General features: G+C 37.2%; 1 protein-coding gene across 1 annotated transcript in view; it reads right to left on the minus strand.

Annotated features, from left to right (window-relative positions):
* Positions 1-23107, minus strand: part of LOC150086858 (uncharacterized) — a 195536-nt gene that overhangs the window by 86442 nt on the left and 85987 nt on the right. The window contains exon 5 of the mRNA XM_090372301.1: positions 10429-10577. Within this exon, the coding sequence (XP_090228427.1) occupies positions 10429-10577 (149 nt within the window). The remainder of the gene's footprint in view (positions 1-10428; positions 10578-23107) is intronic.

Genomic DNA, 23107 nt, shown 5'->3' on the forward strand with positions numbered 1-23107 from the left:
TTAGTCCATCTGTCATCATGTCTTCGAGCTATGTGTCCTGCCGAAGACCATTTTAGTTCTTTAGTTTTGATAAGGATGCCCTTTACTTGAGTTTGTTGCCAGCTTCCCAGCTTCTCTTCCATTCTTTTGGTGAATGCCCAAGTCTCACTTCCATAAGTCATGGTGGGGAGTATACACTGGTTCATTATTTTGTGTTTCAGTCAAACTGGAATATTGCTCTTCAGTATGTGACTATATTTCCTGAATGCTATCCATCCAAAATTTATTCTTCTCTTGACTTAAAGCTATTTATCATTATTACAGCTAATAACTTGTCCCAGATAAGTATATGACTCCACCTTTTCAATTACTGCTCCTTCAATCATTATGTCCCTTTCTGTGGCATACTTGTTCATCATTACTTTTGTTTTAGCCATATTCATCTTTAGTCCAAAATCCTTACTAACTCCACATAACAGATTAAGATTTTCCTCTAATTCTTTGGGATCATGGCTTACGATTACAATGTCATCTGCAAATCGTAAATGGTTTAGTTATTAGTCCAATCACATTGACTCCTTTCTGTAACCAGTCTAATCTTCTGAAAGCTTCCTCAAGGACAGCTTCGGAGATAGTGTCTTCTTGTCGAACTCCTTTCTCAATTTTAAATTTACTATTGTCTTTGTCTAGTCTAATGAAGGAGGTAGCATTCTTATATATTTTCTTCAAAATCATAATACATGGGGTATCTATGCCTTGTCTTTCCAGTGCCTAAAACATTGCCTTATGCTGTATGGAGTCAAATGCCTTTTCATAATCCACAAATGCCAGGCATAATGGTGTTTTATATTCATTTGCTTTCTCCATTAGCTGTGATATTACGTGAAGGTGATCCATAATTGAGAATCCTGTCCTAAAGCCAGCTTGCTCTTTCGGTTGAATCTCATCAAGTATTCTTTCTAATCTGTTAGTAATGACCCTTGTGAACAACTTGTAGATATGGGATAACAAGGTATGGGATAATATGGTCTATAATTTTCAATTTCTGATTTATCTCCTTTCTTATGCAGCAAAACTATGATTGCATTATTCCACTGCTTAGGCGTCACACCTTTTCTAATGCACTTTGTGAAGAGCCTTGCCAGTTTTTGTGTTATGTCTCTTCCTCCCAATTTTAACAACTCTACAGTAACTTCATCTTTCCCAGGGGCTTTCTGATTCTTCATTTTCTTCAATGCATGTTCTACCTCATCAGGAAGAATATCTGGTATGTCGTATGTGTTGCTACTTTGCAATCCACCTTCCCCACTGCTGGCATCATTCCCTCGCTCCTTGTATAATTCTCTATAGTAGTCTTCTGCTATTTGAATTATGCCTTCTCTGCTATTTATAAGTACATTGAAAAAATCAATTCTGGGAGCTGCTGAAGAAAATCTTGGATATAAACCTATAAAAAATAAAAACTGACTAAAAACCTGGAATGAACAATTGAAACAAACAATCAAATGAGAAAAAAAAGACCTATAAACTGTTCCTACAAACTAAAGACCTATATCTATACATAAAATATAAAAAGCTTACAGCAGAAGTCAGAAAACTAATCAGAAGAATCCGATGAGATGACTAGGATAAATTTGCTAAATCCTTGGAACGTGACATTATAGGCCCACAGAAAAGAGGTTTTAAAAATTTTTAAGAAATTACACCTAGACACAAATGATCAAATGAAAACCAACTCCATCTCTCAAGCAAAATGGAAGCAACACTTCCAAACTATGGTATAACCTGGGCACTAGGGAATTGGAAGATGAATCTGTGGTAACCAAAGATAAAGAAAATATAACAATGAAAGTACTAGAGTTAATATTACAAAAATCAAAAAACCGAAAAAGCCCAGGCATAGACAATTTGAATGTAGAACTATTTAAATATGGTAGCACCTTATTAAAAAATGCACTACTAAAATTATTTAACATCATATGGCATAAGCAACAGATACTGAAAGATTGGGAAACAGGAATAGTAATCAATTTACACAAAAAAGGCTCCAGAAATAACCCTAACAACTACAGAGGGATAACACTGCTGTCAACTGCTGCAAAGCTATACTCTAATATACTAAAGAATAAATTTAATAAATACAGTGAACAGTTCTTCAGTTCTTAGAAGAACAATGTCCGTTCAGAAAAGGGAGAACCACAATAGATGCCATTTTCTCATTACAACAAATTTTGGAGAAACAAAGAGAATTCAACCTACCAACATTTCTGCTTTTTGTTGATTATGAAAAAAGCATATGACAATGTAAACCGGGAGAAACTTTGGCAGATTCTACATGAAGAAAATATCCCAACCCAACTCTGGAAAGTGATGCAAAGCCTATATAAAAACTCAAGTCTGCATAAAATATTCTAATGGCCAACTATCAGACCCAATTAACGCCAATAAAGGAGTCAAACATGGATGTGGACCATCACCAAATTTATTTAATATCTATACCAATAAAATTATTAAAGAATGGAAACAAACAGTTGAACAACAGGAATAAAATCCAAACTACATTATATGCTGAAGATCAAGTTATAATTGTAAAATTCGAAGATGAACTACAGCAGCAGCAGATCCAGAAAAAAATTACAGGAAGGGCACCATTTTGTGCCTCATTTGTGCACAAACAAGGCAAAAAATAATGCACAGAACAAAACAAATATGACACTCAAAGATAAAGTGACTGGCAGACATGCACACAGCTAAAGTCTGAATTACTTTGAAGTAAACATTATGCACGACCAAACTGCGCAACACCTCAAACTAGAATGATGATCGCATCAGTGTTGCCAACTGTAGTCAGTTAAAAATAGCTGAGCCACAATGCAAAAATAGATAAAATCCTATGTTAACAATGAAAAAAAAAATTTTTTTTTGTAGCTAAAGGGAATTTAAATGATTGGTGTATATTCTCCAAAAAATGAAAAGGGGTAAGGTCCCCGGTGCCCCTACCCTGAATCCGCCACTGAACTACAGATAGCAGCTAATGAACTAAATGAAATAGGCAAAAAGTATGAGATACGATCGAAAATATATCAGCATCTTGGCTAGAAATCACTGCCAACAACATGCATTCTGTTTGGAATGCATGTTGTTGCATTCCAAATAGAATGCAACAACATGTTGTTGCATGTTGTTGAAATCACTGCCAATAACATGCAGCATATTTTGCCACATTTGGTAAATGATTTCACTGATTTTGAATCGCAAGTTCAGATAATTTCCAAAGATGTTGTAAAGGTTGGAAAAGACTTGGGATTCGAAACTTTGGACACTGCCAATGTACGTGACTGCATTGACTCACATGCAACTCTCCTTGAAATTGACGAGAAAACTGCATATGCAGAAAAGGAAAACAATTCTGAAGTAGATAACACTGAAGTGCTACCAAAACAATTTTCAACAGAAGAACTGGAGAACGTTTTTTGGGGGGGTTGACATGGCCTGTGAGGCGATTAAGAATGGAGATCTGAATGTTGAACGTAGCATCAAGATGGGATTCGATGCTACAATGACTTGTATGCCGAGAAAAAGAAGAGATGGCCTCACCAGACTTCACTATTGAAATACCTAAATAAACAACCGCTTTTTAAAGCTTTTTTTTCTCATCTCTCGTGATATTACCTTTTCATGAATAAAATTTTTGCAATATTTTTTTAAATTTTCAAATCCTTTTAATTGGCTATCAAGAGCAAATTGTTTATAGATTTATTATAATTTGTTTGTAGACTTTCTCTGGTACGCATTCAATTAAAACCCATTATAATTCTACCTCAATCAGGTTTCACATAACACGAAATAGTTTCGGTACCAATCATCGATGCTATGCGGGGTATTGCTGTATTCGGGAAATTTAATATCAAATGAAGGGAAAGACATCCACACTAAACTACAAAAATATAATAAAATGAACAGAACGATTAAATGCCACTTTAACAAATAACAACAAACAAAATTACGACTGCACAACATCACTTCAAAATCAGCCCTCTTCTACAGCTGTGAGACTTGAAAGAATGAACCCAAGCCAGATCACAAAATTAGCCTTTAACTAAAAACCTACAGGCAAGAAAGAAGAGAGAGAGAGAGAGAGAGAGAGAGAGAGAGAGAGAGAGAGAGAGAGAGAGAGAGAGGAGAGAGAGAGATATGTGGGTCAAGACCACCTTCAAGAACTACAACAGAACAGGTCTTAAAAGAACTAAGCCAGACTAAGTTCATGATGATGGGGGGGGGGGGTGCATGAGAGCACTAGGTGTATGGTCTACTTTTTCAGTTCTTGCCTTGAATGCTTTTAGTTTCAATATGAACAAACTATACAACTCTTTATGTTCTTAAGAAACAAACTGTTCTGTAATATCCAATACTCTTGATCTAGTTCTGTTCCATCTAACTTTCTTAACTTCTGTAATAAAGGACCCCTCCAATATCACAATCCTCCCTATGTTATTAGTTTGTCTAATCCCTTCCCACAGGATTTTCCCACTGCATTATAATGAACCCTCTGGCTGTACTTCCACTAACTTATTCCTTTCAAAATCATCAACTCTATTCTTAAAGTGCTTACTTACATCCACTGAAATACTAAACTTATTCCATTTTCAGTTCCTCATTCTCTATATTTAATTTATGAAAAAAAAATTAATAAACTGTTATAATATGTTAATAATACAGATAGTTCTCGACTTTGAGTTAATTCGTTCTTAGTGTGCACTCGTAAAGTGGAAATTTATTTCCCATAGACAATGTTAAAAATAGGGATTACGTTCTCAACAATGAAATTAGTTAGCTAATTAGTTTATGTTTAAACAATGATTGATTTATCCAAAGAAATGAAACCGCAGGCTGTAAAATCAAGCAAATTATAATAATACAGAAATTATTTATGCTTTACAAACGTTAAAGAATGTTTATTCTTCATCATCATCGTCATTAACTAAAGGTCATTAACTAAGTAGACAGCAAACTACTTCGGAAAATTACCGAGGGTGTAAATCCCCGTCCCTTAGAACCCGGTAATTTTCTGACTTTGCCTCTACTGTTATCTTTATGCTATCTAACTCTCGTATCTTATGCCTCGAAATCTATTAGAGTAATTCGAGGGAGATTGAGGTATTATGGCTTTACTTGTTGCCTATTCCTTTCATCTATTTTGGCTTATGCCCTCACTGTTCTTTCCTCCTGTCCATTTTGCTACGGAAACAGAAATACTTGCATAAATATTTCATTCACGTTTAAGAGTTTGGCTATCTGTAGGGCTAGCAGTTATATTTTGCCAGTCCGGAATTCTAATTTTTTTATAACGAGTTTCATATTTATTTTGGTTGTATTAGTTCTTTTAGCTACTTAAATTTAAACTTAATCTTAAAGCTATTATGTATACTATATTTAGTATATATGAATATGGTGAGGCTGGTATGTAACTGTTTGTTTGTTTGTTATTTGGTTTTTAGGAGCATTAGCAACTAAGGCCATATTACTCCGGGAATATGCGGTGGTCATTCCCTTGACCTTTCCGCATCCTCCGTATTTGGTGGTGACGGGCTCGAACCCCGGTCTAATCAAGAAGCCTGTACTACGCACTGCTGCTCCTTCCCACCTGGCTACGGAGGGGCCCGGTATGTAACTAGCAGAAACATAGCTCATATTGTTATTGATGGCATATATTGAGAGGCACTAGCCCCTGTTGATGTGCCTTTCAATGTAAGCCTTATTCAGTAACGACATTATGGTAATATTGATTATTATATTGATTGTTTATTTTGTTAATACTGGAATTAGTATAACTTAGCTATATATTGAGATGGTTAGGGCCCTTTGTAGGTTATGGTTACACCTTTTTCTTAAGCTTTATAGTTTGAAATAAAATAAATATCTCGTATTTTCGCAAGCTTATGTAATGTTCGATCATTTTTGATGGCATTAATCTGTCCTGTCCTGAATATATATCAGTTGTTTAAATGATTTAAAATTATCTATATTGGTGTTAATTCTGCTTTTTATATGTATGTACGTATGTATATACAGGGTGATTCACTACCACTGTGACAAACTTGCAGGAGGTGTAGGGGGCACAAAGACGAATCGGAATCACATAGCATTTCAGGGTCCGAAATGCCTTCGTCATGCGGTAGAGGACATTGAACAGGAGGTTGCATGAACAGCGACCCCGCTGGAAGTCAGCATTTGCGAACCGGTTCCCGAGGCAGTAAGATGGACGAGTATTCAAACGTTGAACTGGCTGACGTGCACCTCGCATATGGAGCTGCGGACTGTAACAGGCACACCCCTCTGCGCTTGTAATCGCATCATACGATTTTAATCGTATGCTGAGAAGGTTACATGAGACTGGTTATTTCACAAGAAGTACCATGAATCGAGAGCGAACGACGAGGACGCTAGACAATGAGGAGAATGTCCTACGTCTTGCAGAAGGCAATCCGAGTACGAGTACTCGAGGGATAGGCCAACGATTGGGTATTTCCCAATCCACTGTATGGAGGGTACTGTCAACAAACCAAATGAGTTCATACCATCTGCAACGCGTCCAATCATTGGAGCCTGTGGATTATCCACTCTGGAGGACTTTTGCTACTTGGTTTCTTCAACAGAAACGGTTCACAAATGCTGGCTTCCAGCGGGATTGCTGTTCACACGACCTCCCGTTCAACGTCCTCTACCGCATGACGAAGGCATTTCGGACCCTGCAATGCCATGTGATTCCGATTCGTCTTTGTGCCCCCTATACCTCCTGCAAGTTTGTTGCACTGGTAGTGAATCACCCTGTATACAAATAATGTGTGGTTTGTAGAATAAATAAAGTGTCTGTAAAAATGGAAATGGAAAAAAAAAATATATAAATATAAATGGGTATTCAATGTAACCCCTTAAAGGTAATATTTAGAGTTACATATGAAAAGAGGTGTGTGTACACACACACACACACACACACACACAGGTGTTCAAAGAAAGTGCATCACCCCTTAAAATTGTAATTGTCATATGACTAATGTAAGTATGGTGGATTTCGGTTACTTGGGCCACCAGTTAATCGGGGCAGCCGTTTATTTGGAACAAATCTGAAAAAACAGAACCCAATCAAGAAAATAGCCAAGGTTACTTCGCTTAATTGGGAGAACATACCGTTTAATCGGGGCAGGACTGAAGCACTGGAGATTACCCTACAACTGTCTCCAACTGTACCACGTAGTTTGGTCCGATTTCTGGAGGTCACAACCATTAAACTAAAACAATTAGCAGTCACCTGTTTATTGGGCTTTTCTGTTTGTGCAATCTATCATAAACGGATAGTACATATCGATCTTATTGAATTTGCGATAATACCGACAGCTGGAATTCTGTGGGTTATTATGGTGAAATGTGTTTACACTTCCATGGACTCTTCAATCATATAAAAAAATTAATTTTCAAAATCTTTTCTTCATTCCTGTTTTTAAAGCTTCGTAACTTGTTACTCCGTTTTCACTTGCGCATATTGCGTTACTTGCAATTTGTGTATGCCATGTTCTTTGTTATTGATTGCTTATCTTTATACTGTTTTAAATTTTAACCCCCACCCACAAATGTCAGTGAACAGAAATGTCAACTAGTTAGTATGTACACATTACAGTTCGTATTAATTATTCCGATTATCACGTATATTCTTCCGATTTTCATGTATCATTTAATTTTTTAATTGGTAAGGTAATATAAGGTAAATTTGTGCTTAATATATCTTTACTTTTATGGCCTGTAGATAAATTTCCTCCTATTTTCACTAATTAGAATCACTGTTTAATAGAATTAAAATTAGGCACCTCCGTAGCCAGGTGGGCAAGAGCAGCAGTGCTTAGCACATGCTTCTTGATTAGACCGGGGTTTGAGCCCATCACCACCAAATACGGAGGATGTGGAAAGGTCAGGGAATAACCACCGCATATTCCTGGAGCAATATGGCCTTAATGCTCCTAAAAACCAAATAACAAACTAACAGAATTAAAATTCAGTTCGCAAACGTGATCGCAATGACCGGCGCTTACTACACGTCGTATAGTGACTGGTACTTTATAGTGACTCCATCATGACATGAATTGATTGTACAGTGAATCAATTGTAAAGGAGGGGTCCATTGTATTTTTAACTTTTTTTACGTGAAACTTCGGATAGTCGGGGCAGTCGCTTAATCGGGCCAAAATGCACTAGTCCCAATGTGTCCCAATTAACCGCAACTGACTGTATATGGCAATATTTCCTACAGATTATGATTTCACACCTTCCCCCCCCCCACACTACAAGGGGCTACTTCAACTGACACATATATGCACCGCAAGTGAACACTCAGATCTCTCCTTCAATCACTATTGACTTTCAACATCTGCGGATCCATACAGACAGTACGCTTTCTTGTTTTGCCCCATCTCTCAGATTTTTTAAGTTTACATTTCATTCTTCTCTTTCCACAGGATTTTATTTATCATTATTATTTTTATTTTACAGTTTATTCTTCCTTCTGGTCTCTGTCATGTTGGCTGTGATGTATACATATACCGTTTATGTGTACATCATAACAGTAACAGAAACCTAGCCTATTGCCGTGGCTCCTACGATTTTCACTGCCGACCTTTTGATGAAGTAGTTAAAGTCCTAGGGCCCACAGTGTTAGGTGCTTACAATAATTATTAATTGCATTTTATTTTTATTTCAGGTAAATTGATTTTGTACTTACAAGTTCTCCCTATTCTTCCATAATTATTACACCTGATAGCTCAACTCTCCTACCCATATACACAAATATACTGATATTTACCTTTTTATCTATTATTCATTATGGTTGCCGGTCCTTTCTGCATTTACCGTAGTATCTGGATCCATAACCTAGTCTTATATATATTTTATAAATTTTGCATAAACTCTAACAGCTCTTTCCTGTTTGACAAGATTTTTGTAATTTCATTATACCTTTATCATTTTTTATATAGTATATATATGTATATAGTGTTGGCTGTAGTGGTGCTGCAAGTAGTGGCTGTGTTATAATGTGCTCTTAGCATGTACATAGCAGTTATATGAAAATTGAGTGGTTTAAGCATAAAAAACTGAAAATACATCTTACCATACAGAAGAAGAGGTACAGAGATACATATTCATTAGATACATTTTATATCTGTGTGTGATAAATATTTAGGCTCTAAGATTAAAAATAACAGTTTAACGGTTAGTGCACATTTCAAGAATACAGTAGATTATGCTGTTATTGTTGTTATTTGGTTTTTAATAGCATTAGCAACTAAGGCCATATTGATCAGAGGATATGTGGTGGTCATTCCCTGAACTTTCCGCATCCTCCGTATTTGGTGGTCACAGGCTCGAACCCCAGTCTAATCAAGAAGCATGTGCTAGTATGTCTACTGCTACATAATCTACTGTACAAAATGCTATATGAAAAGGAGTGTAAATTTGAAATACAGGAACGAATATTTTAAAATGAAAGAAATATATTCGTTGGGAGTTAAGACTGCGAATCAGCATGAAAATATGTTTATAGTAAGGAAACATTGCATGCTTTATTGGTTTGGGAGAAAATTATTTTAAAATATATTCAACATAATTAATTGGAAATATTGGACATTAATTAGACATCGAAGAAGGAAGAAGAGGGATAATAGCGTCACCTTATGAATAAATTCATTGTCTGAAGATATAATAATTACTTGTGCGAATCTAATGAATAATATATGTCCATTTATATACATAGACGACCTCTGCAAACCAGATGTAATCAGCCCCTTCTGCACTAAGTGGAGCTCTGCTGTAATCACTTTTCCTCTTCAAGAGCATCTCGTAAAATGCATGAGGACTCTTCCTACGATTAAAGCTAGCCCCTTTAAAGCAGCCATGTGGTAGGCAATGGCATACCACCATATTATCTGATGCCATAGAGACCATAACAAAACCAACTCCAAACACTGCTGTTAAAGGAAGACCTGCACCTAGATGGAAGGATGGGATCAGTGAACTTTTAGGCATAATATTTGGCAATGCCACTCGTATAGCACATAATCAATGCAGTTGGAGGAATTTGTTAGTGGCCACAACAGCTCCTCAGGGAACTATGTGACTGGAAAAAGATATATATATATGATTTTTAATAAATCATTTTGAAGTATTCACAGAATTTTAAAAAATTAACATGCTTACTTGATCAGAAAAGTAAAAACCCCACAATTACCATAAATTTAAAATAAAAATAGATTAAAAAAAAAAAAACAATTGCTCACTTCAGTTAGCACATTATTATTATGAATGAAAAATAAAAAAACTGACTTTAAAATAGAAACAGTTAAAAGCAGCACAGTAATTTTAGGAATAATAACTACTGTTTGAAAGATAAACTTTTGAACTTACATTCCCTGTCATCCTCTGTAACTTCTTTTGCAACATCTACCCATTCATCTTTTTCTGGAATTGATACCATACCAGACGCTGCCTCCCCAACATCTACTGATTTGCTTTTTTCAATTAAGTGCTTTTCTTTTCTAACAAACCTTCGTAATCTGTACACAAAAAAAAAAAAAAAATCGCGGAACTCTGATAACTATAAATAAAATTTAAATAGAACACCACATCTGTTTAAATTATACAAAGTCATTTTCAGTACATTTTCACCTCTTATTATTACTACAGTTGGCAATGATGGATAACTATCAACTATAATAATTCAGAAATTCTTTCAAAGTAAGATTCTTTCAATTTATCCACCACGTCAAAAGTGCTATGGTGGATAAACTGATATTTGAGTGGTTTAGTTGGGAATGCAGTCAAAACATTCCATATTTGGGTATATGATTCAAACAAAAGTTTTAGAAATTGCTAAAGAATTGGCACAATTGACTATAAAGCATTTAATGGTTGGTTAGGTAAGTTCCATAGACATCACAATATTTCCTTCAAAGCAATTTGTGAGGAATCTACTGATATCAATTTGGAAACCGTTTCCGAGTTGAAAAAAAGAGCTGTCATCAAATACTTGTTGCATGGTCACCAGAAAATATATTGAATGCTGATGAAACAGGTCATTTTTTCCATGCAGTTCCAGAAAAAACAATGTGCCATAGAAGGGGAACATGCTGTAGGTAAAGCGGCAAAGGAAAATGCAACTGTGCTTTTGTGGTTTTGGTTTTTTTTTTTTTTTAGGAGCATTAGCAACTAAGGCTTTTTTGCTCCGGGATATGCAGTGGTCATTCCCCGACCTTTCCGCAGCCTCCGTATTTGGTGGTGATGGGCTCAAACCCCGGTCTAATCAAGAAGCGTGTGCTATGCACTGCTGCTCCTTCCCACCTGGCTACGGAGGCACCGTGCTTTTGTGAACAAGCATGATGTGCACTAGTAAAATAAGATCTTTATCTTTATTGTACAGTTCACTGGTACACACAGGTACCACGACCATACAATACCCTTCACGGCACCATGCCAGGGGTTAAAATATGTAAACCTATGAAACCAAGGTATTTTAAAGGTTTGGATTTAAGAAAACTCAATGTACATTGGAACTAAAACAATAAGCTCAGGAAATAATGACAGAATGGCTGATCCAGTTGGATTTTCCAGAATATAAAAGTTATTTGGACAGTAAAAGGATATTGACTGATTGCGGCACATGTTCAAATTGCCTTGGAAGGGAGATTGGGAATTACAATTCAGAAGAATAGTCCCATGGAAGTATCTACAGAAAATATTTCTTGACAATGCTACATTTTTTTTTTTTTTTTTTTTTATGAAAACCCCAAACACGAAAGGCATCAAAACCTATAGTACTTAGTACCGTTGAAGGAGAAGTATGGGGGGAGGGGGATGCTGGAAACTTTGCTCTAGAGACTAAACATGGGTTTCACCACTTCAAGCCTCCAAATAAGCAAAGTGGTGGTATTTCACGGTTGATGAAAGTCATCTACCACCTTAATCTCACCCACACATTAAACTGACTAATGTTGAAACAGTGTTTTTTCCTCCCAACATCACAACAACCACTTGATCAAGGAATAAATGCAAACTTTAGGGTGAAATATTGACAAATAGTTCTTAAACATCTGATTTCAAAACTTGATAAAGAAAAAAGTTGTTTAAAACTTTGCAAAAGTATAGATGTACTACAAGCTATAACCTGGAATGCAGTAAGCCTCTCCACAATTAAAAATTTCTTCCACAAAGCAAGATTTGATTTGAGTGTTAGTGTGACTTTGCAGATACAGAATCTGTACTTAATGGCTTGCTACAACACTAGGATTCAACACTGCTCAGTGAAAATCCTCACTAAGCAGTGATGAATTTATTTCTGTAGACTGTAATATAGTGGTGAAAAGCATAAACACTGAAGTGAATTAGAGGATGTTGTAAGTAAATTTATGAACAATGAAGACCTTGTGATGGAAGATGAAGAACCTGAAAAGGATGAACAACAAAATACCCAAAAAAAGAAAAAGAAAAAAAAATGTGCTGATATTAGATTACCTAAACACATTAAAAGAATTCTATATAAGCAAAACAATGAATTAGGAATAAAACTACTGAGCAATCTAATTATCCACAATGAAAATGAAGTACTCTTAACAAAGGTATTTTACATTATTTTTTTACTAAAATTTAATGTTTTGTAATAAAATAACACAAATTATTAAAATACATTATTAAAAATTAATTATGCATTATTTATTAAAAGTTAATTGAAACACAAATGTATAATGATAAGCAATAAAAAAAAAAGTGCTAAGTAACCAGTTACAGTGAATTTGATTTTTCCTAATTATTGAAATTGACTACATGTACACACCTCAGGAAAGCGGAGGTCTACCTACAGTGGACACTTTCTTCTACCCCAGTAGTGTCTGCTACAGAGAGGTTTCACCGTAATTAAAATTCTGAAGGTATTTAAAGTGATTGATCAAGCCGATTTATGAAATGATATGCTACTTACCCACCAAGTTATTACACTGAATACTTGTGAAAAGTGAAGTGAATGCTAAATTTTCCCAGCCAATGATAACTATTTTGGCTAGTCATTTTATATGTAAATATGATCTGATGAAATAATTTGGCAAAAAACAAAATTTGTGGTAATCAAAACTACTACTGCTACTAATAATTAGAAAATATTATTAGAAGTAAAGAAATTTAATGTGTGTATTGTTTCAGATATGTGTAATCAGTGAAAGTGTGTAAACCTTTCTGATTTTTTCAGTTGTGGAAGCTTTACACCATTTGGAAAGCACAGCATATGCACAAGAATATCTCTTGGTTTGAAGTGAACCTGGTAACCAAATAACTGATTATTTTTTCATGCACAACATTAGAGGACACAATACTTTGATCAAAGCTATAACACAATACCCAAATTTGCCATCAGCTATGCATTCAGCCACACAAATCAGGAGAACCAAATCCTGCTATCATATATAAATCTGATGTTGATATAGTTTGACTGTGAGAATATGATATCAAATATCCCTAGTGACATTGAGCATGCTAGGAAAGCTGATGAAGCATTAAAACCAAACAAAACAGTTTGCATGAATCTGGAGCAGAACTTAGATCTACAAAAGAACTCCAACTCAGCTTTTAACTTAGCCTGAAAAACTTTTTTCAGGTTAAGTAAAAACATATATTTGCTATTGGCACTTAATTTTTCAGGACAGTTACACAATAAAAACATTTAGGCCTCCCTATATAAAAGAAGGCTCCCTTGTATACTGTACAGTATGAAGGACTACATTATATGCAACCTACATGTTCAAAAATAAGCTAAGAAATGCTCTAAGCCTGTCGGTAAATAACACAGTTTACTGGGACTTATACATCCTTCTTTCATAGCACATGAATAATAAAGTCACTGAGTCTCATGAAAGCCATCGATCTCTCAAACTGCGAGGCAACAATGAGTTGCCCTATGCTGCACCATGCATAGGTGACACCATTCTAAACTGAGAAGTAGCATAATCGGTATACAGTTATTACTGCATTAGGTATATTTGTTAGTGTAGTATTTTAATTATATTTAATTTGAACGAAAATCATGGGTCAGAGCAGTGCTGTGGCTTTAGGGAGAAATGAAGGGAACGGTTGTCCTCTGCTGTACATTTCATGGCCTCATGAAATGTACAGCTTGTTTGATGTTTGCGGATCTATTTGGAATGAGACATGATATTACCAAGGGGGGGGGGATGTTTTGTATGTACTCAATGTAAGGTAAAGAGTGTGAGGATATTAGGTGCCAAATCAGCATTGTTATGGACCTTTATGAGAGCTTGAAGAATAGGGTGGATGCCCTCAAAGGATTTAAATGGGGGGGGGGAATCAAGCTCTAAGCTGCCCATATCAATTCCAGAGCTTGTACTTGATCATCAGCCAACACAACAGCAGCAGCAGCCCTAAGGCAGGAAGCAGTGGTCCCATGGGAGCTAGTTGTTGTCAGTAGCTCTATTGTCAGAAAAAACAGGAAATATATTGTGCAAAAAGTAAAAATAGAATAGGACCAGATGTATGCCTCAAGGGGCAAAAGCTGATGACAGCAAATATCATCTTTTAAGGGCACAAAAGGGGTGATATTTTTGTACACATTGGAACCAATGGCATTAAGAGTAGGAGATCTGCAGACTGACTTACCAAATACAAGGCAATGTTGGAAAAAAAAAAAAAAAGTCATGGGTTGAGTTACATTTGAAAGGGAGTGCAATTCTGTCCAGACACAATAGGAGGAAGTATATGATGAGAGCCTTGTCAATCAATTCACCCCTGGAGAGGTTGTGCAAGGCTCATAGGGGAGGGGGGTTAGATGTTTTCTCAGCATGGTCTGAGCTTGTTAACAGGAGAGACTGCTTCTACAGGGATGGGATACTCTTAAAGCAGAAAGGGTGCAAGAGTATTTGCTGATGCTATTGAAGCAATGTTAGGTGGATCGGAAAACTGCCAGCTGGGCAATACACAGACTAATATATAAACAACAGCTGCAGGCAGAGGTGAAAGTGATTCTTGCACTGCTTCTTTTGGAATGAGCAGCAACCTGTAAAGCAAGGTGCTGAGGATTTCAAGGACTGCTGGGAGTCATCGTGGAACAAGTAAATACATGGGCTGTGTTACAGTAACTAAGAGTAAGAACAGGTGCCAGTCTACTTGCATGTACACCTCTGTTGGAGCATAGTAAATAAATTTGATGAATTTGGAGTGCAGGTCAAGACGTCAAATGAAGACACTGTTAGGATATCAGAGACATGATGTCACTCAGATATAAGGGATGCAGAATTTGAATATGGAGAGTACAATGTATAGATGGGAGGGGAGGGGAGGGGAGGTGTGTCCTTAGTTAAGAAGAACAAAATCTAAAGCAGTGCATTCAGTTAACTTGGGTGGCCAGTACAATGTTGGGTAAATTTGGTATGACAAGCACTGGGAAAGCAAAAATGAGAGTAGAAGTGTGTTATAGGACTAAAGACTGATGAGTACAACTAATAACTGTACAGAGAAATAGAGTTGGCCATTAAATGAGAATGTCTTATAATGGGGGGTTTTAAATTTCCAGATATTGACTGAAACTTGTGGATTGGTCACTCACAGACCAGCAAGATTTTGTGGATTTATTTGATAAATGTTTTCTACAGCAGCATGTTAGAAAGGCAACAAGAGGGGGTAATACTTGATCTGATTATCAGCAGTAATTATCCATGCATTAGGAATTTGCAGATCTAAGTGGCAAAGATCACAGTGTATTGATTTGGGATTTACTTAAAGATGTAAGTACCATCAAGGATAAAGGAAACGGTTTTTTCTTTTGTAAAGATGACTACAGTGGTCTCAGACAGTTTTTAAATCCTATACAGACCAACTGATGATGTTACCATCAACTAATTCTAAATGAGAAGCATTTAAGGAATTAATCATAGAAGCTACTGGGATTTTCGCACTAACTAAGAAATACTCTTCTAGATATAGGCCTAAATGGATGCCAGATGATCTGATGAGACTAGTGGCAGAGAAGAAAAATGCATGGGATGCATATAAATTATTGGGCAACACAGAGAAGCCTATGGTAGATATAAACTAGTCTGTAATTAAGTCACAGAGGAGGTTAGGCAAAAGAAGGCAGATTACAATAAATCTTTGGTGAAGTTTTCAAATCAAAACATCAGACTTCTTCACGTCTTTTTTTTTATCATTGTTTTATTCTGTTTTTTTTTGGCTGGTGCAGCATAAGTCATAGGCTTTCTTGCACCATGCGGCCATTACTAATACTAGTAATAATTATGAGAGCATCCTTGGACTCAGGGGAGGTCCCCACGGACTGGAGATGTGCAAATGTATCGCCAATTCACAAAGGAAGATCGAAGGGTAACAAGAGTAATTACAGACCAGTTAGTTTAAGTTCTGTTCCGGGTAAAATAATGGAGTCACTGGTTAAAGATGCATTGCAGGATCATCTAGACAAGACTGCAGCAATAATTCAGACACAGCATCGATTTGTTAAGGGAAAGTCTTGTCTGACAAATTTGATTGGATATTATGGTGTGGTTATAAAGGAACTGGATGCAAAAAATTATTTTGATATCATATACTTTGATTTCAGAACAGCTTTTGACACTGTTGCACATGGAAGACTACTATAAAAATTGGAGCAGAATGGTATTAAAAGTAAGTTGCTACAATGGATAAAAGGATGGTTGAGTGGGAGAAGACAGAAGGTGGTAATCAATGGGTGCTGCTCTTCGTGGACTAATGTTATTAGTGGAGTCCCACAGGGTTCGGTGTTGGGTCCTCTGTTGTTTTGTATATTTATCAACCTCTGTTTTGTATATTTATCAATGACATTAATGAAGGTATATCAGGCTTAGTGTCGAAGTTTCCAGATGATACAAAGGTTGGCAGGGTTGTTACAGTAATGGCATTGTGATACTGCAACACGATCTAGATAATTTGAGCAGATGGGCTAAGAAGTGGCAACTGAAGTTTAACCTTGACAAATGCAACGTACTGCATATGAGTAGAAGTAACCCCAGAGAAATGTACCAACTGTGTGGTACTACACTTAAAGTGGTAGAAAATGAAAAAGACCTGGGAGTAATTGTGCAGTCAGATATGAAGTTTTCTGAGCAATGCAGACAGGCTGCCAGGGCAGGTCATTGGGTTTTGTCAATAATATATAGGAATTTTGCTAGCAGGGAAAAGGAGGTGATTGTCCCTCTGTATAAGGCAATGGTCAGGCCACACCTTGAGTACTGCGTACAGGTCTGGAGGCCTCATTTTAGGAAGGATGTAGATTTGCTTGAGCGTGTACAGAGAAGGGCAACAAGATTGGTGAGGGGAATGAAGGGATCCTCTTACCACGAGAGGCTTAAGTTCTGCAAATTGCAGTGGCTGGAGACTAGGCACCTGCGAGGTGATCTGATTGAGGTGTATAAGGCTTTGAATGGGTTGAGCACGCTGAATTCTGATGGGATCCTTCCACTTGTTCAGATTACGAACCTAAGGGGGCATAAATTCAAATTAAGAAAAGACAGATGTAGAATAGATATGCGGAAATTTGCCTTTGGCCAGCGGGTGGTTAATTGCTAGAACAAACTTCCATCTGTTGTTGTGGAAGTTGATAGGTTAAATAAATTTAAGGAGGAACTGGACAGGCATTTGGAGGGAATGGTGTGATTTTTTTTTTTTTTGGCTGATGCTGCATAAGCTCATACACTTGCTTTCTTGCATCACATGCCACTACTATTACTACTACTAATACTTCATCAAATCAAATTGGTACAATTGATATCGATGGTTTGACTGTTGAAGACCCTGCACAGATTACTGACAAACTGAATGAGTGAATGAGTATTTTGCAAGAAATCGCAAGAAATCCTTTAGGGAAGGAGATGCGAGAAGTTTATCAACCTTTAACAGAGCTGAATGATCTTGTAATAACTGAGAGGAAAGTGGAAGAAAAATTATTGAAGTTAAACATAAGAAAGGCACTTGGGGAGGATGGGATCTGTCCAATTATATTAAGGGAGGCAGCAAAGAAAGTAAGAACACCCTTTGCCATAATTATGAGAGCATCCTTAGATTCAGAGGTTACCGCAGACTGGAGATGTGCGAATGAATATCCAATTCATAAAGGTAGATCAAAGGGAAACACAAATAATTACACCACTAGATTAACTTTTCTGGCAGGGAAAATAATAGTCACTGGTAAAAGAAGTAATACAGGATCATCTAGACAAGGCTGCAATTATACTTCAGACACATGGGTTTGTTAAGGGGAAATCTCACATGAGTGGTTACTTTATAAGTTGGAGCAGGCTGGAATCATAGGAAAAAATCCTTAGATGGATAGCACAATGGCTTGAGGGGACCAGGCAGGGGGTTGTGATAAATGATTATTCCTGAGATTGAGTTAATGTAGCAGGGTTCCCCAAGGATCAGTATTGGGACCACAGTTGTTTTTGATTATCTTAAATGACATCTATGAAGGGATATAGGGTGTGATGTCTAAACTTGCAGATGATGTAAAGATCAGTAGAGTAGTTAATGATCACCATCAAGCAGAGCTTCTTCACAGTGACAAAGATAGACTTCTGGGATGGTCAGAAAAGTGGTAGCTATGCTTTAATTCAGCAAAATGCAAAATCTTACATGTCAGTAGTGTTGTCAATAAAATGGCTGAATTTGAACTCCTGATTAGGACAATTAATGCTGATATAAGAGGGCTAACAGAAACGTGGTGCCACCTGGAAACTGGGGATGTTGAGTTCCACTATGGTATGTATACTGTATTTAGGAAAGATAGTGAAGATAGAAAGGGTGAAGGACCATGCTTCTTATTAAAAGCAGCCAGAGCACAAAAAGAGATTTTACTGAGTCTGAAGTTGTCTGCCAGCATAGAATCTGTGTGACTTAGTCAGAAGCAAAGGAATAATGAAAGTGGGAATAATCTACAGACCAAAAGATTTTGAAGAATATAACGAGTCTTTACAAGCAGATAAAATGGGCAAGCAAGAATATCTTATTATGGGCGACTTTAATCTGCCTCAGATTGATTGGAATAAGTGAGATGGAGACTCACAATGGGAAAAAAATTTTTAAAATAAACTACATTATTATTTGTACCAGCAGGTTAAAGAAACTACTAGGGGTGAGAATTTTATTGACATCATTACTAATGATTCAGAGGACATCACAGGGCTTAAGAGTAGAAGAACCATTGTCAGGAAATGATCATGAAATTGTCAGCTGGAAGATGAAAAAAGATGTTGCAGCAGTTAAAGATAAAAGCATGGGTTTTAACTTCAGAAGAGGGGAATTTGAAGGTGCTATATGGTATCTGTGAACCAGGAGGATTGCTGAGGGATTGCAAATACATTTGAATTATGGAATACTTTTTAAAGCAAAAATCACAGAAGCCATGAATGCATACATACCTTTAAGAAAATATTGTAGGAGGAGGATGCCGAAATGGATGACTGCAGAGCTGGCTGGTCAAATACAGCAGAAAAAGATAACATGGGACAGTTACAGAGCGATGAAAAGTACTGAAGCCCACAACAGGTACATGTTGATCTGTAATAGAACCACAAATAAGGTCAGGGAGGCCAAGGCTGCGTATAAGAAAGCACTGGCTAAGAGAGTAATGAATAGGGACAAGGAATTTTTCAAGTATGTCAATACAAGGAAGAAAAGAGTGAATTAGATTGGACCCTTGTGCACTGGGTGTGAGAAAGTCTTAGACAACCCAGCTGATGTTGCAGATGAATTGAACAGATAACTTTGCATCTATCTTCACTGACAAAAGACTCTATGCTGAGAAGAGGATGTGTGAGTGAGGCTGGGGCCATATGAAATTAGTGATGTCCTAATTACAGATGACTGTTTATTAGAAAAACCTTTGAGTATAAAGGCAAGGCTCACGGAGCTGATGGCATGTACCCTGTAGTTTTGAGGGAGAGTGCAAGGGAGTGTACTGAACCGCTGAGGTTAATTATGAGGTCATCTTTGGACTTAGAGGCAATTCCTTTGGACTGGAGAAGTGCCAATGTATTGCCAATACATAAAAGTGGTTTTAAGAGGTGAAGCTGATAACTACAGGTTATAGTGACTTCAGTGGTAGGAAAATCTTAGAGACAGTGATTGAGAGTGCAATCCAAGGATATTTAGAAAGGTATGGCATTTTAAAGGACACACAACATGGTTTGTTAAGGATAAATCATGCTTAACTAACTTAGTACGTTATTTTGACATGAGCTGGATTTAGGGAATAATTTTGACATAGTTTATTTGGATTGTAGAAAAGCATTTGACTCAGTCCCTCATGAGAGGTTGCTGTATAAGCATGAACAGGTTAGAATACTGGTAAGATTCTAGGATGGGTTGCTGGGTGGCTGCAAGGTAAAAGGCAGAGGGTTGTGATTAATAGATATTCTTCAGCTTGGTGTAACATCAGAAGTGAGGTGCCTCAAGGATCAGTTCTTGGACCACTGTTGTTTCTAATTTTCAAAAATGACATCAAAAAAAGGGATAAAAGATGCGATGTCAAAATCTGCTGATGACAAATATCTGTAGAGTCGTTAATGATCAGTGCCAAACAGCACTCCTTCAGGATGACTTGAACAGACTTCAAAGATGGTCAGAGAAGTGGCAGCTATGTTTTAATGGTGCTAAATGCAAAGTCTTACACTTGGGGAATAGTGACCCACAAATAAATTATACACTTGGTGGGGTTGAATTAAAAACAGTGGAGGAGGAGGAATGAGAACCGTGAGTTACAACATGGGCAAATATGAAGGTTTCTGAGCAGTGTAATCCCATTGTATAAGGCAACTGTAAGGCCACATTTAAAATACTGTGTTCGAGTATAGAGACCTCATCTGAAAAAAGACATCGAGCTTCTTGAAAGTCAGGCAACTCGAATTGCAAGATCGGCAGAAGGGTGATCAAATGAGAAAAAAAAACTCTGATTATGTGGGCTACAGAGCTTCGCAACCAGACATCTCTGAGGTGACCTGTTTGGGGTTTATGAGGCTCTGAGAGGGATTAGTAAAATGAATGAAGGTGAAATTTTCACTGTTCTAAACAATTGAAAAAAGTGCCGCTAGGTGGTGAGTTATGTAGTTGCGTGTTAATTTGTACTCTTAAATTTAACTGAAATTAATTAGTTTTAACAATTTAGTTTAGTGATATGTATAGCTCTGAGTGATTACTCAAGGTCGTCCTTCCCGCTGAGAACATTTTCAACGTTGGATCCGAAGATGCCGTTAAGTATTTTTTGACTTAATTTTCGGATAGCAATTTGTACTGTAGTATGTAATGGCGGTCTCCATTCATTGTATTCTTAGTTAGACTTGCTAGGCCCACCAGATGACACGTGTATTTTGCCTATCTCTTTGCCGTTGCCTACCTGTCAATGTGCGCCTTTTAGACGTGACCAAGAGGCTCCAGCTATACACCTGCTTGCACTCAGTCCTTCCAAAATAATCCGCATCCCTAGGGAACTTCTGCAACCCCTCTGCTGACTGATAATCATTGTCTCCGTTCTTAGCCAAACTGAAATATACAACCAAACAGTGTCAAGTGCAAATAAGCGTATACGTGGTTACAGCAGGACTGGTATCTGTCACCTATGTAGAACGGAAAAAAAACCTCGATTCAAACTCGCATATCAAATGCACCGGGTGCAATAACCTTATTTGTCATTCCTGTAGCAAAATTGCACATATAAATAAACTTCCAGCAAAATCCCAGAGTTCTTTTTTAGGGGAATGCTGCAAATCCGCCCCAAAAGTTGGTCACATCTCTTGAATTGCCAGAAATAGACACCTGCCAGACCTCCAGGACACTCCGAACTAAGGATCCGCCTCACGGGAACTTAGTGGAAAGTAATAACAATGAAATACTGCATGGGGTGCCATACAACAACAACAACATTGTGGACGGAAGTACACTAAAGGACCAGACGTCGATAAAATCAGGGAGGTTTCACGAGATCATGAAAGTAGCCAGCGAGCATAATACACCTTCCTCCTCAAAACCAATTCACAATAAAAATTATATCACCCAGATAAAATCACCGGTAAATAACATCTCCGATATTAATGACAACTAGAAGTAATCTCCATTAATCCAGTTACTTCACGACCACAAGTATTAAATAACGGCAGTAGAAGGCGACACGTCAGTGACAGCCATGTACATATGAACCAGCTTGGTAAACAAAGCCAAGCTGAAGCTGGCACTAAGCAAGAAGAGTACACAGTTCAGGTAAATTGTGAGCTGAAGGAGGGCCACGAAGGCTGTGCTTCACAACAGCCAAATGAAGACACCAGACCACTGGACATCCCTCTAAACCCGACTCTGCCCGAGGGTACTGTACTAGAGAAGTCGCTCATCCTCAGAACTGCGTTGGAAGACCTGTTGAAGGACCAGTGTAGTAGAGTCTCAGCTAGCTTCAAGGGACAGATTGTCACCTTATGACCAAGCTGGAGCCAATCCTAAACAAGGAACACGTGGAGCATGAAAAGATGAAAGTGAAGATGGAGGCCTACTTAGAAGAGAGAGAAAAACAAATGCCACAGCATTCTCTCTCTTATTCAGATGCACTGAGGACTACAATAACAACTACTGCAACTGATACAGCGGGGACAGAGAAGAATAAGAGAAAAACGCTGCTACCAACGCCAAATTTGGTCATCCTAAGACCAAGAAACCTGGAAGAAATAAAAACTAGTGATGAAATCAAAACCAAAATAATAACAAACCTAAAAGAAGACCTAAAGCAGACAAGAGTAAAGGGAATTAGGAAAATGAGAAGTGTGGGTATAATCATAGAGACAGAGACCAAAGAAGAAGCACGGGAATTAATGGAAAATCCAAAGATTGCAATCCTTGGACTGAGCATGAAGCCACCCAAAAGTAGGGGGCCATCTATAGTTATTTATGATGTAAACAAAGATATTACTGCAGCAGAACTTACAGAGGAAATATATCAAAGAAATTTCCAGGGGATATATCCGGAAAGGAAATCGCAACAATTAATAACTCCTAAATACGCCACCAAATCAAGGGATGG

This window comes from Mastigoproctus giganteus, chromosome 4 (assembly GCF_048544385.1).
Source record: "Mastigoproctus giganteus isolate SK-2022 chromosome 4, ASM4854438v1, whole genome shotgun sequence".
NCBI lineage: Eukaryota > Metazoa > Arthropoda > Arachnida > Uropygi > Thelyphonidae > Mastigoproctus > Mastigoproctus giganteus.